General features: G+C 38.6%; 1 protein-coding gene across 1 annotated transcript in view; it reads right to left on the bottom strand.

The window, feature by feature from the left end:
• Positions 1-1,049: 1,049 nt before the first annotated feature.
• tmem184a (transmembrane protein 184a) overlaps positions 1,050-12,128 on the bottom strand; it is a 41,251-nt gene continuing 30,172 nt past the window's right edge. Inside the window, exons 6-9 of the mRNA XM_062049957.1 lie at positions 9,869-9,960; positions 4,878-5,047; positions 4,610-4,807; positions 1,050-1,989 (exon numbers count right to left, since the gene is read on the bottom strand). Of these exons, the coding sequence (XP_061905941.1) occupies positions 1,760-1,989; positions 4,610-4,807; positions 4,878-5,047; positions 9,869-9,960 (690 nt within the window). The 3' untranslated portion in view covers positions 1,050-1,759. The remainder of the gene's footprint in view (positions 1,990-4,609; positions 4,808-4,877; positions 5,048-9,868; positions 9,961-12,128) is intronic.

Here is a 12,128-nt window from a genome sequence, read left to right as displayed (position 1 = left end):
TCTTGTGCCAAAATAAAACTACGGAGCCCCTAAAGGGACATGGGGAAAAAAAATGTTTTATATAATTTTTTTTTTTAGACATGTATCTCGTGCGCAAGAGAAACTATCTCGTGCGCACGAGAAAGTTTTTATAAAGTTATAAAAAAAAAAATTTTTATAATTTTTTTTGTTTTGTTTTTAGACATGTATCTCATGCGCAGGAGAAACTTTTTAAAAAGTTATAAAAAAAATAAATAAAAAAGTATTAATTTTTAAATTTTATTTTTTTTAGACATGTATCTCGTGGGCACAAAAAACTATCTCGTGCGCACGAGAAACTTGATATAATATATAATGATAAAATAATAATGATTTTATGTACAGGCAATTTACCTGAAAATAATTCCAGTAGCTGCTACATTTTGAGAGGAAGAGAAACAAAAAACTAAGTACAACTACAACATGCATTGTTGACTTAATATTTAAACATTTTCTTGTGCCAAAATAAAACACTTTCTCCAGGTGACGTTTTATTTGAACATAAAATAAAGATAAATATTTTACCTGTGTTGCGTATTTGATCCTGTCCGTCCTCCCGTCGACATTCTGACATGAGCCACGGGTAGAAAATGAGGTTGCAAAGGTTCCCTGGTAAATAAAAGGTTGTCCAAACCCAAGCTAAACCAGCCAGACAAGCTACACACACTTTCTTTTTTAAATGTGTAGGATTTTTAGGTTTGAATAAAATAGGTTTATCACCAGAAAATGTAGTTGTAACAAATAATATGCATTGGTTCTTTGTTATGTTTATGGGCAAAATGCCATTACGCTGCTCATGCATATTTATTTCAGTCACATGTTTAACTGTATTAAAAATGCCTAAATTATTTTTTCTCAACTTTCGCTTCCTTTCCGTCCACGTGTATGAATGAGTGATTTTTTTTTCAGCCCCACTCTTCTAAATTATTCCATGACAATGGGTCTTGCTGTGTCTTTTTTTTTTTTTTTTTTGTACTTGCAAATAAAGCTTCCTCCTCGTTGGAAATGTCACACACATGGACTCACTTCAATTTAACAGCCACACACACACACACGTTTTTATTTCTGCATGAATTCAAATCCAAACACCTCAATATGCTGGTCATTTTTGCTCTCCTGTTAAACCAGCGATCATTGGCACAAATGAGCACTACAGTATATGTAATTGTACGTACAAAGGTGTTAAGTTACTACATTTGACATTTTCCCGAAGGCAAAAAAGATTTAAATATTAGAATTACATGAACGAATTCTGTGCATAATTAAAAGGGAATTATAAATAGTGATAATAATAGTGCAGAGGTGACTCAAAGTAGTGAGAAAGACCAATCAACTGCTCCTTTGAAGGGTTGGGTCCATTTGATGTTGACATAAAATACAGACAAAGGATGCTGCAGTTTGAAGTACCTGCTCCAAAACAAGTTTGTCTTTTGAGAAATTCCTCCATGATTTGAAAACAAATGTGTCAAAAATGGCAAATGTCCACTAGATGGCGATCCAAGCCTTTGCCGTCATCTGGTAGTCTTTGCTTGTTTGGCTTGTCAGATACCACAGAGGTATTTTTCTGTGTTTATAATAAAGCCAAAATAGAGAAACCTTGGTTGACTGATATGTTCAAAACTATTGTAAATAAATGTTCATTAAGACAATACTAATTGAACAGTTTTTTTTTGGTCCTCTGAGAGGCGCTGTGGAGATATGTGGCAGCGAGGCGAGGACACACGCACCTGCACCCGACGTCCTAGAACTCGTCGTCGGACGTGATCAACAGGACTTTGTCCGGCTTGCGGGACTTAAAAGCGCCGGCTTTCCCGTTGGGGCAGGAGGGCGGGACCACCTCCTGCATGGACTGCTGGGTGTACTGCTGGTAGGCGGGGGAGAAGTTGTGGATGGCGTCCTGGACCATGTCGTTGGGGTTGATGGTCTCCTTCAGGCCGCTGGAGATGCTCTGCATCGGCGGCATGTTCCCGGCTGGGGGACGAGATGATGTCACGTTGTAGGACGACAGTATAATAATATATATAATAATGTGTACTTCATGTGTATAATAATGCACTTTCCTTTGTGTGCTTAGTTTTACAGTAACTTCATTGTGGAGACTATGACTAAACAACCACAAGATTTTTTTAAATCTCTAATTTAAAATGACTTTTTACCCATCTGTCAAGCGAAATTCCAACATTTAGGGAGAGCAGAATAATATATGCAGGGTTTCCCACACATTCATTTATTTGTGGCGGCCCGCCACGAAAGAATTACGTCCGCCACAAATTTAAAAAAAAAAATAAAATTTTTTTTTATTTTTTTAATTTTTTATTTTTTTTGTCCTCTCCAGCTTCTCAGGCAAATCATATAGTTCAGGGTTCGGCAACCTTTACCATTCAAAGAGCCATTGTGGCAAGTTTCACAAATTAAAGAAAATAATGGGAGCCACAAAAAAATTTTTTAAATTTAAAATGAAAAACACCGCATACAAAACTTAAAATACTTTGTGGTATGTTAAACAGGGGTCTCCGACACACGCAACGGCACGCACTTTAATGTGGAAATTTGATGTTAGAGCGGCCCGCGAGTTTTGAATAAATGGCGCGATAGCGTCATACTTGCCAACCCTCTCATTTTCCCAGGGAGACTCCCGAATATCAGGGCGTGATGACACTGTTTTTGGCGCCCTCTACAGCCTGCCCTAACAGTGTACCTGCTCGACCACATGTAGAATGCAGTTTCAGCTTGCTCACGTAAGTGACAGCAAGGCGTACTACCTCAGCAGCCACACATCTTACACTGACGGTACCAATACCCAGAATCCCATGCAGCCCTAACTCTTCCGCTCAACCAACGCACGGAGAGGGGGGGGGGGGGGGGGGCGTTGATGTGTGGGGGGATTTGGTGGTAGCGGGGGTGTATAATGTAGACCGGAAGAGTTAGGGCTGCATGGGATTCTGGGTATTGGTTGTGTTGTGTTTATGTTGTGTTACGGTGGGATGTTCTCCAGAATGTGTTTTTCATTCTTTTTTGGTGTGGGTTCACAGTGTGGCGCATATTTGTAACGTAACAATGTTAAAGTTGTTTGATACGGCTACCGTCAGTGTAAGCTGTGTGGCTGATGAGTAAGTATGCTTTGCTGTCTCCTATATGTGCAAGTAAAAGCAACAAAGAACATGTGGCTGGGCTGGCACACTGTTTGTAAATGCTATAGAGGACAATTACTGCAGTGCAATTAGGGCACTCCCTTTCTTTAGTAATTAGAGTGTAAATAGGATTATATTTTCCCTGGGAGTTATCTATAAGACACCCTGAGATCCACAAGTCTCCCGGGAAAATCGGGGGGGTTGGCAAGTATGTAGCTGAGCCGCATCAGAGTGGTCAAAGAGCCACATGCGGCTCCGGAGCCGCGGGTTGCCGACCCCTGATATAGTTGATGTAGATGCCCATATCGGCTGTTCGGATTTACTTTACAAAAGAGAAGTGTAGGATACTTCTCTTGTTGCCTTAATTGTATTTGACTTTATTAAATGTATTTCTATTAGAAACACAACATGTGTATATAACAAAGGGTGCAAAGTCTGCAGGCAGTAGGAAACACATGGTTAAGTGTAGGGAGTAAAACTGATGGCAGTCTAAAGTTCAAGATTTTTGGAGCTCTTTGTTCAGTGGATCAGATGTTTGATGAAGCTCTGTGTCTATCTACCACCACTACTGTTTCCTGTTTATTTGTTACTGACTGTGGCAGGACACCTCTGCCTCTGTTTCACTTTATGTTGCTGGTAAATAATATGGTTGTAGCAGTAGGCTAAAGTTACATTATTTAGTATGTACTAATTAAAGGGGCAGAGCTTTATGAGACATTTTGAGTTTGAGTTTGAGTTTATTTCGAACATGCAAGCATACAACATGATACATCACAATTTCCAGTTTCTTTTCAACATGTTCGAAAAGGAGTCGGAAGAAGCAGAGCTTATTTAATCCTACCCCTTTTCTTTACATAACAGTTGCAAAATTTTTGTTCACTTCCTGTTCACAATTTTTTCACAATAAACTCCATAAGTAATCACAATAAAAATAAATAAATAAATAATAGTAAGAATTTAATAATAATAATTGGTGAAGTAGGTCATATTTCATATGATGAGATAAGTAAGATTACTTTAAGAATGAATGAATGGATGGATGAAATAAATTGAGAATTTTAGCTTTTATATTTTATAAGATATATTTTTTGTAAGAACCACAATTAAGAAATATATTTCAGTGAATAACTTATTGTTCAAATCTGTATATAAATATGTACATAAAGTGTTGTAATTATATTGTAAGATGGATGGACGGACGTTTAAAACAAAACTGTTATTATTAATTAGTAAGTATACATTTTTTGAGCCTTTTTAGAGAAAATCATATCATTGTAGTAAATTATGCAAATTACTCGATGATGTCATGTGACCACGCCCATAGCCACGCCCCCACCGCCACAAGTATCTGGGCAGTTTATGGGAAACACTGACTGCCATACAAACTGTACACTGACTACTCTTAACGTGTATACACATTTCATTTCACGCGTATAGGAGAGAGGGAAGACGCGTCTCACCTGGCACGTCGTTCTTCTTCTCCTGGTAGACGGTGCACGTGAAGGCGTATCGCAGGGCGATGGCGGCAAAGAACATCTCGATGCAAATGATGAAGTTCTGCCAGCCCGCCGCCACCGTGCCGGCGCCCACCTCGTGTCCGTCGATGTAGAGCGCCTTGGGGATGACGCCGCAGCGCTCCAGGATGGCGAGAACCATTCCTGAAAAGGACGCCGCACAGTCACGTGCGATGTCATTTCCAATAGGGAAAGGCAAGAGCGGACGCCTTACCTTGCCAGAAGGATAAGAAGATGACGGACTTGATGGTGAGGAACTTGAGCACGGGCTCGTACGGCCTGAGGAGGTCGCTGGTGGCGAAGAAGAAGAGGAAGAGGGCGTAGAGCGCCAGGCTGACGGAGAAGTTGTAGATGATGGTGATGTACAGGTAGCCACCGTTCACGCTGCACACAAGGGGAGAAAACACCATTATTTACTAACCTTTGAACGTCCCTAATGTCAATGACATATTAAATAAGAGGACTGGCGTTCATGCTTGGTTAGATTTGCTGCAACAATCATGCTTTTGTTATGATAGTCCCGGTCTGGGCAAATATTTTGACCCGGGGGCCACATTGAGAGAAAAAATGTGTCTGGGGGGGCCAATGTGTATATGTGTACATATCACCTTGGAGACCTGCTGCGGATATGGGTACTTGTGGATAGGGATGATGTTTGATAAGGAATTATCGAGTTCGAGCCTATTATCGAATCCTCTTATCGAACCGATTCCTTATCGATTCTCTTATCGAGTCCAGATAGGTTGTTGTGTATGGGAAAAAACACACAATATTTGGTTTAACAAAAGCTCACTTTTATTATATAATAAAAAAATAAAATCAAATAAATAAATATTGACTGTTACTCACCTAAAAAAAAAAAATAAAAAAAAAATATATTGACTGTTGTTACCCAAAGTATATTAAGTGGGATTTTTCAGAGAAACAAATATATACAGTAACACAAAAACAACCTGTCTCTGTGATCACTATAGGTGTATAAATAATAATATAGTGTTAAAGGCCTACTGAAACCCACTACTACCGACCACGCAGTCTGATAGTTTATATATCAATGATGAAATCTTAACATTATAACACATGCCAATACGGCCGGGTTAACTTATAAAGTGACATTTTAAATTTGCCGCTAAACTTCCGGTTCGAAACGCCTCTGAGGATGACGTATGCGCGTGACGTAGCCCGGGGAACACGGGTATGCCTTCCACATTGAAGCCAATACGAAAAAGCTCTGTTTTCATTTCATAATTCCACAGTATTCTGGACATCTGTGTTCGTGAATCTGTTGCAATCATGTTCTTTGCATTATGGAGAAAGAAGCTGAGCAAGCAAAGAAGAAAGTTGTCGGTGCGAAATGGACGTATTTTTCGAACGTAGTCAGCAACAACAGTACACAGCCGGCGCTTCTTTGTTTACATTCCCGAAAGATGCAGTCAAGATGGAAGAACTCGGATAACAGAGACTCTAACCAGGAGGACTTTTGACTTCGATACACAGACGCCTGTAGAGAACTGGGACAACACAGACTCTTACCAGGATTACTTTGATTTGGATGACAAAGACGCAGACGTGCTACTGTGAGTATGCAGCTTTGGCTTCTAAACATTTGATCGCTTGACCGTATGTGCGCAACTTTTTTTTGCGTGTGTACGTAACTTTTTTAAAATATATAAACTTTATGAACCTTGGGTTAGGTGAACGGTCTTTTGGGCTGAGTGATTGTGTGTGTTGATCAGGTGTTTGAATTGTATTGGCGTGTTCTATGGAGCTAGGAGCTAGCAGAGGAGCTAGGAGCTAGCATAACAAACACGTATGTGTTTTTATGCAGGATTAATTTGTGGCATATTAAATATAAGCCTGGTTGTGTTGTGGCTAATAGAGTATATATATGTCTTGTGTTTATTTACTGTTGTAGTCATTCCCAGCTGAATATCAGGTCACCCCCGCCTCTCACAGCATCTTCCCTATCTGAATAGCTTCAACTCCCCACTAGTCCTTCACTTGCACTTTACTCATCCACAAATCTTTCATCCTCGCTCAAATTAATGGGGAAATTGTCGCTTTCTCGGTCCGAATCTCTCTCACTTCATGCGGCCATCATTGTAAACAATAGGGAACTTTGCGTATATGTTCAACTGACTACGTCACGCTACTTCCGGTAGGGGCAAGCCTTTTTTTTATCAGATACCAAAAGTTGCAATCTTTATCGTCGTTGTTCTATACTAAATCCTTTCAGCAAAAATATGGCAATATCGCGAAATGATCAAGTATGACACATAGAATAGATCTGCTATCCCCGTTTAAATAAAAAAAATTCATTTCAGTAGGCCTTTAAATAAAATCAGTACCTTGGGCACAAAACTGAAAATAATACAGCTCTCCAAAAAGTGCACTTCTGCTGCTATTTGACATAACTGTTTGTTATGATGCTTTGACATTTTTGCACTTTATTTCTTTATTGAAAGAAAATTCTAGGAAGAGAAAAGTTGTTTGCAAATGTGGTTACAATGCTAAAAAATGAAAAGTTAAAGCTAAAAAAAGAAATAACACTTTATTGAGTTAACATTATTTCTTTATAGGGGGAAAGATGTTATGAGCTAGAGAATATAACAACTACACTACCCAGCATGCAACGGGAGTGACGAGCATACGCGGTAGCCCCGAAAAGTGTTGCATGTTGCCACGCTGTGAAAGTAAATGTCAAGAACTCAGCCAACACGCCTCGTCTGTATTATTTATAATTAGACAGACAACACATCTACAGTGTGATTTTGTTTTGTTTACAAGGAGAGAAAAACAAAAGTTAAAAAAGGGAGATATGTTGTATATATATGTTTGTGCTGCGGTTGTTTTAAGAACGTTGCGACAGCTGCCGTAAAGGAGGTGCGTTGCTAGCCTGGTTGCTATGTTTCCGGTTGGTCGTAAAAGTGTTCGTCATGTGTTTGTACCCTGCTCAAATCTCTCAGTAAAGTTATTCGATGGATTATAGCTTTTGTTTTGAACTTTATTACACCTTGGAGCGCTTTTTCCCGTCCATTGTTTTCCTGCTTTCGCTATCTGCGCCTAATGACTGAGCTACGTGACGTCATTTCTTGTGATGTCCCACGGAGCATTTCTGGTCGGGACGGGATTCGAATAAAGAATCAACTCTTTTTCTTTATTATAGTGGTCTCGATAACGGGTACCGGTTCTCAAAAAGGGATTCGAGTCCGAGGACTCGGTTCTTTTCTTATCAAACAACCGGGAAAACCGGTTTCGAGTATCATCCCTACTTGTCTCAAATTTTTGTATTTTTTATTCTTGTTTTTGAACACTGACTTTTTGCAGTGTGCTTTTATTCTTTTTCTCTGTCTTTCTGTTCTTTTTCTTTTAAATTGTAATTTGACTGCCTTTTTTTTACATCATGGCCAGGGGACTATAGATGAAAACTAGCCTTCTGGCTAATTCTGGCTTCTTTTTTTTTAAACCATTTGTAGTCATGTGTTTTATGAAATTGCATTGTCCCCTCTGAAATTAATTCATCTAACACAGGGGTGTCCAAACTTTTTCCACTGAGGGCCGTACATGGAAAAATTTAAGCATGTGGGGGCCATTTTGATATTTTTCATTTTCAAACCTTAACAAAATATATGGATTATTTTTTTTTTTTTAACATTTAGGGCTCCCGGGGACCATAAAGGGTCCAGGTCATTAAAATGTAAAAAATAAGTCAAATTATTATTGTTTTTTATTTAACACTTACAGTAAATCTCTATATCAACTTCAGGTTGATAAAAGTAAAAAAAAAAAAAAAAGGTTTTATGCCTTTTCTGTCAAAGACAACTTTGTTTTTTATAGTAAAACTGAAATATGCAGTATATAGTAATTAGAGCCCTAAAAGATCAATAATGCAGGACACCATTGATTTTAATTCTTTAATATTTTTGAGTAAACACAGTGAAATGTTAAATAAAATCCTACTAAATATATTTGGGATCCAAAAGGTCCCCCACTCATAAAGTGATACATTTTTATTAGTTTTTTTTTTACTTTTAACACTTAAATTACGAGATCAACTTCAGATATATCTGTCGATTTTACGTTTGAACTATTATTGTGTTTGTATTATTCTCTTTTGTCAAATAAAACTTTGATGTTTTTTTTATGGCAACCACACAATATATGCAATATTTTTCCCACATAAAACATTTTAAAGTGATATTTTTTGAAGTAATAATTCATTATAACATAGATTTTTAGTCTTTTTTTTAAAATTTTTTTTAGCAATGGCAAAAAAAAGAAAAATAAACAAAGACAAAAGAAAAAAGACAGCCTGCATGGCAGCTTTGTGTCAACATTGCAACTTTTTCTTGTTAGATTTCACCTCATTCCACTTTTTTAAAATGTTTTTTGAAATTTTTGCAATATTATCAATTTTGAAATTTTTGCAGAATGTGTGACGGGCCGGTAAACAATTAGCTGCGGGCCGCAAATGGCCCCCGGGCCGCACTTTGGACACCCCTGCTCTAACACGACAAATTTGCATGCGTGTGTTTTGTGGAACGTAGCTTGGATGCAATGTTCCATACAACATTTCCTGTACAGTTATTAACAGCTCTACCATAGCGACAGATTGACCCTGGAACAGATTCTTTATATTTCCATTATTTCATTTTAAAATCCAATCAGAGTCTCATAAGGGATTGTTGTATTTGTAGAGCCATTGAGTAAATGCAGCCACACATCCCAGCTGTTAGTGTTTCACCAAGCAGCTAATAGTCTGTTCACATTTCTCATTCCTGCTTGCATCTGATCAAATCGTTTGTGTTTATCTAATTGTCAGCCTGCCTTCCAGGTTCCAAAGGACCTCTCTGAGAACTGTAGAGACTAATGACTTCTGAGGCTCAGTAAGCAATCTGAATCATCACGCCGTTTAGGAGAAAATAATCTGACATTCTCCACTTAAACATAGTCTTTCTATCTTACAAACTGGCGTTAAGAGGTGGGTGGTACAAAGCTCATACTGCTGAAGTTTTTAGAGGTAAACACAGCTGGCAGAAAGACGGACTAAGTGGGAATATAAAGAGAAGACACTGGCAGGATGGGACTTGACTCGAGAGCTTATGGGGAGATTGGTGATCTATCAAGCATCTCCAGCTGTAACCTCTCCTCACGTACGCCACGATCATTTATATGCATTGTATGGCGAATGCGACGCCGGCTCACTTAAAATCTCCGTCGTGGTATTTTCCGTAGGCCTGCAGGAGGATGGTGATGGCCGCCATGATGGGCTTGACGATGCAGTATTGAAGCGTCGCCTGGGAAACACACACACAAATAAGCAATCAGTCTATTAATAAGTTTGCATATCTTATAAGTCGCAAGAAGGCTAGCTACCGGACACTGCGTTAAATACACTTATACAATGTGGGGACTAGTGATGTCCGATAATATCGGACTGCCGATATTATCGGCCGGTAAATGCTTTAAAATGTAACATCGGAAATTATCGGTATCGGCTTCAAAACGTAAAATTTATGACTTTTTAAAAAGCCGCTGTGTACACGGACGTAGGGAGAAGTACAGAGCGCCAATAAACCTTAAAGGCACTGCCTTTGCGTGCCGGCCCAGTCACATAATATCTACGGCTTTTCACACACACAAGTGAATGCAAAGCATACTTGGTCAACAGCCATACAGGTCACACTGAGGGTGGACCGTATAAACAACTTTAACACTGTTACAAATATGCGCCGCACTGTGAACCCACACCCAACAAGAATGACAAAGACATTTCGGGAGAACATCCGCACCGTAACACAACATAAACACAACAGAACAAATACCCAGAACCCCTTGCAGCACTAACTCTTCCGGGATGCTACAATATACACCCCCCGCTACCCCCTACCCCCCCCCACCTCAAACCCCGCCCACCTCAACCTCCTCATGCTCTCTCAGGGAGAGCATGTCCCAAATTCCGAGCTGCCGTTTTGAGGCATGTTAAAAAAAAATAATGCACTTTGTGACTTCAATAATAAACATGGCAGTGCCATGTTGGCATTTTTTTCCATAACTTGAGTTGATTTATTTTGGAAAACCTTGTTACATTGGTTAATGCAGGGGTGTCCAAAGTGCGGCCCGGGGGCCATTTGCGGCCCGCAGCTAATTGTTTACCAGCCCGCCACACATTCTGCAAAAATTGCAAAATTTATAATATTGCAAACATTTTTAAAAAGTAGAATGAGGTGAAATCTAACAAGGAAAAGTTGCAATGTTGACACAAAGCTGCCATGCAGGCTGTTTTTTTTCTTTTGTCTTTTTTTGTTTTTCTTTTTTTTTGCCATTGCTAAAAAAAAAAAAAAAGACTAAAAATCTATGTTATAATGAATTATTACTTAAAAAATATCACTTTAAAATGTTTTATGTGGAAAAAATATTGCATATATTGTGTGGTTGCCATAAAAAAACATCAAAGTTTTATTTGACAAAAGAGCATAATACAAACAAAATAATAGTTGAAACGTAAAATCGACAGATATATCTGAAGTTGATCTCGTAATTTAAGTGTTGAAAGTAAAAAAAAATAAAAAAAAGGTATCACTTTATGAGTGGGGGACCTTTTGGATCCCAAATATATTTAGTAGGATTTTATTTAACATTTCACTGTGATTACTCAAACATATTAAAGAATTAAAATCAATGGTGTCCTGCATTATTGATCTTTTAGGGCTCTAATTACTAAATACTGCATATTTCAGTTTTACTATAAAAAACAAAGTTGTCTTTGACAGAAAAGGCATAAAACCTTTTTCTTTTCTTTTTTTACTTTATATCAACCAGAAGTTGATATAGAGATTTACTGTAAGCGTTAAATAAAAAATAATAATAATTTGACTTATTTTTTACATTACAATGACTGAGACCCTTTATGGTCCCCGGGAGCCCTGAATGTTAAAAAAAAAAAATCCATATATTTTGTTAAGGTTTGAAAATGGAAAAATATCAAAATGGCCCCCGCATGCTTAAATTTTTCTGTGTACAGCAGCAGCTTTATTTGTCCATTCTGAACATGTACAAGACACATAAGAACTGAAATTACATTTTTCGGCACAATCCCGCTAAGAGCAGACATACGTTACAGGGGGACAAGACGGGACCGCCAACGGATCAGCCACTTGCAGCGGCCCTCAGTGGAAAAAGTTTGGACACCCCTGGTTTAATGCATCCAGCGAGACATCACAACAAAATTAGGCATAATAATGTGTTGATTCCACGACTGTATATATCGTATCGGTTGATATCGGAATCGGTAACTAAACAATATCGGAATATCGGCAAAAAAAGCCATTATCGGACATCTCTAATCATCAGTCAGCATACTTGCCAACCCTCCCGTTTTTAGCGGGAGAATCCCGGTATTCAGCGCCTCTCCCGACAACCTCCCGGCAGAGATTTTCTCCCGACAAACTCCCGGTATTCAGCC

Source organism: Entelurus aequoreus, linkage group LG06, assembly GCF_033978785.1.
Source record: "Entelurus aequoreus isolate RoL-2023_Sb linkage group LG06, RoL_Eaeq_v1.1, whole genome shotgun sequence".
Lineage (NCBI taxonomy): Eukaryota > Metazoa > Chordata > Actinopteri > Syngnathiformes > Syngnathidae > Entelurus > Entelurus aequoreus.
The sequence above is the reverse complement of the archived record's forward strand: the minus strand, read 5'-3'. Positions and strand labels throughout refer to the sequence as shown.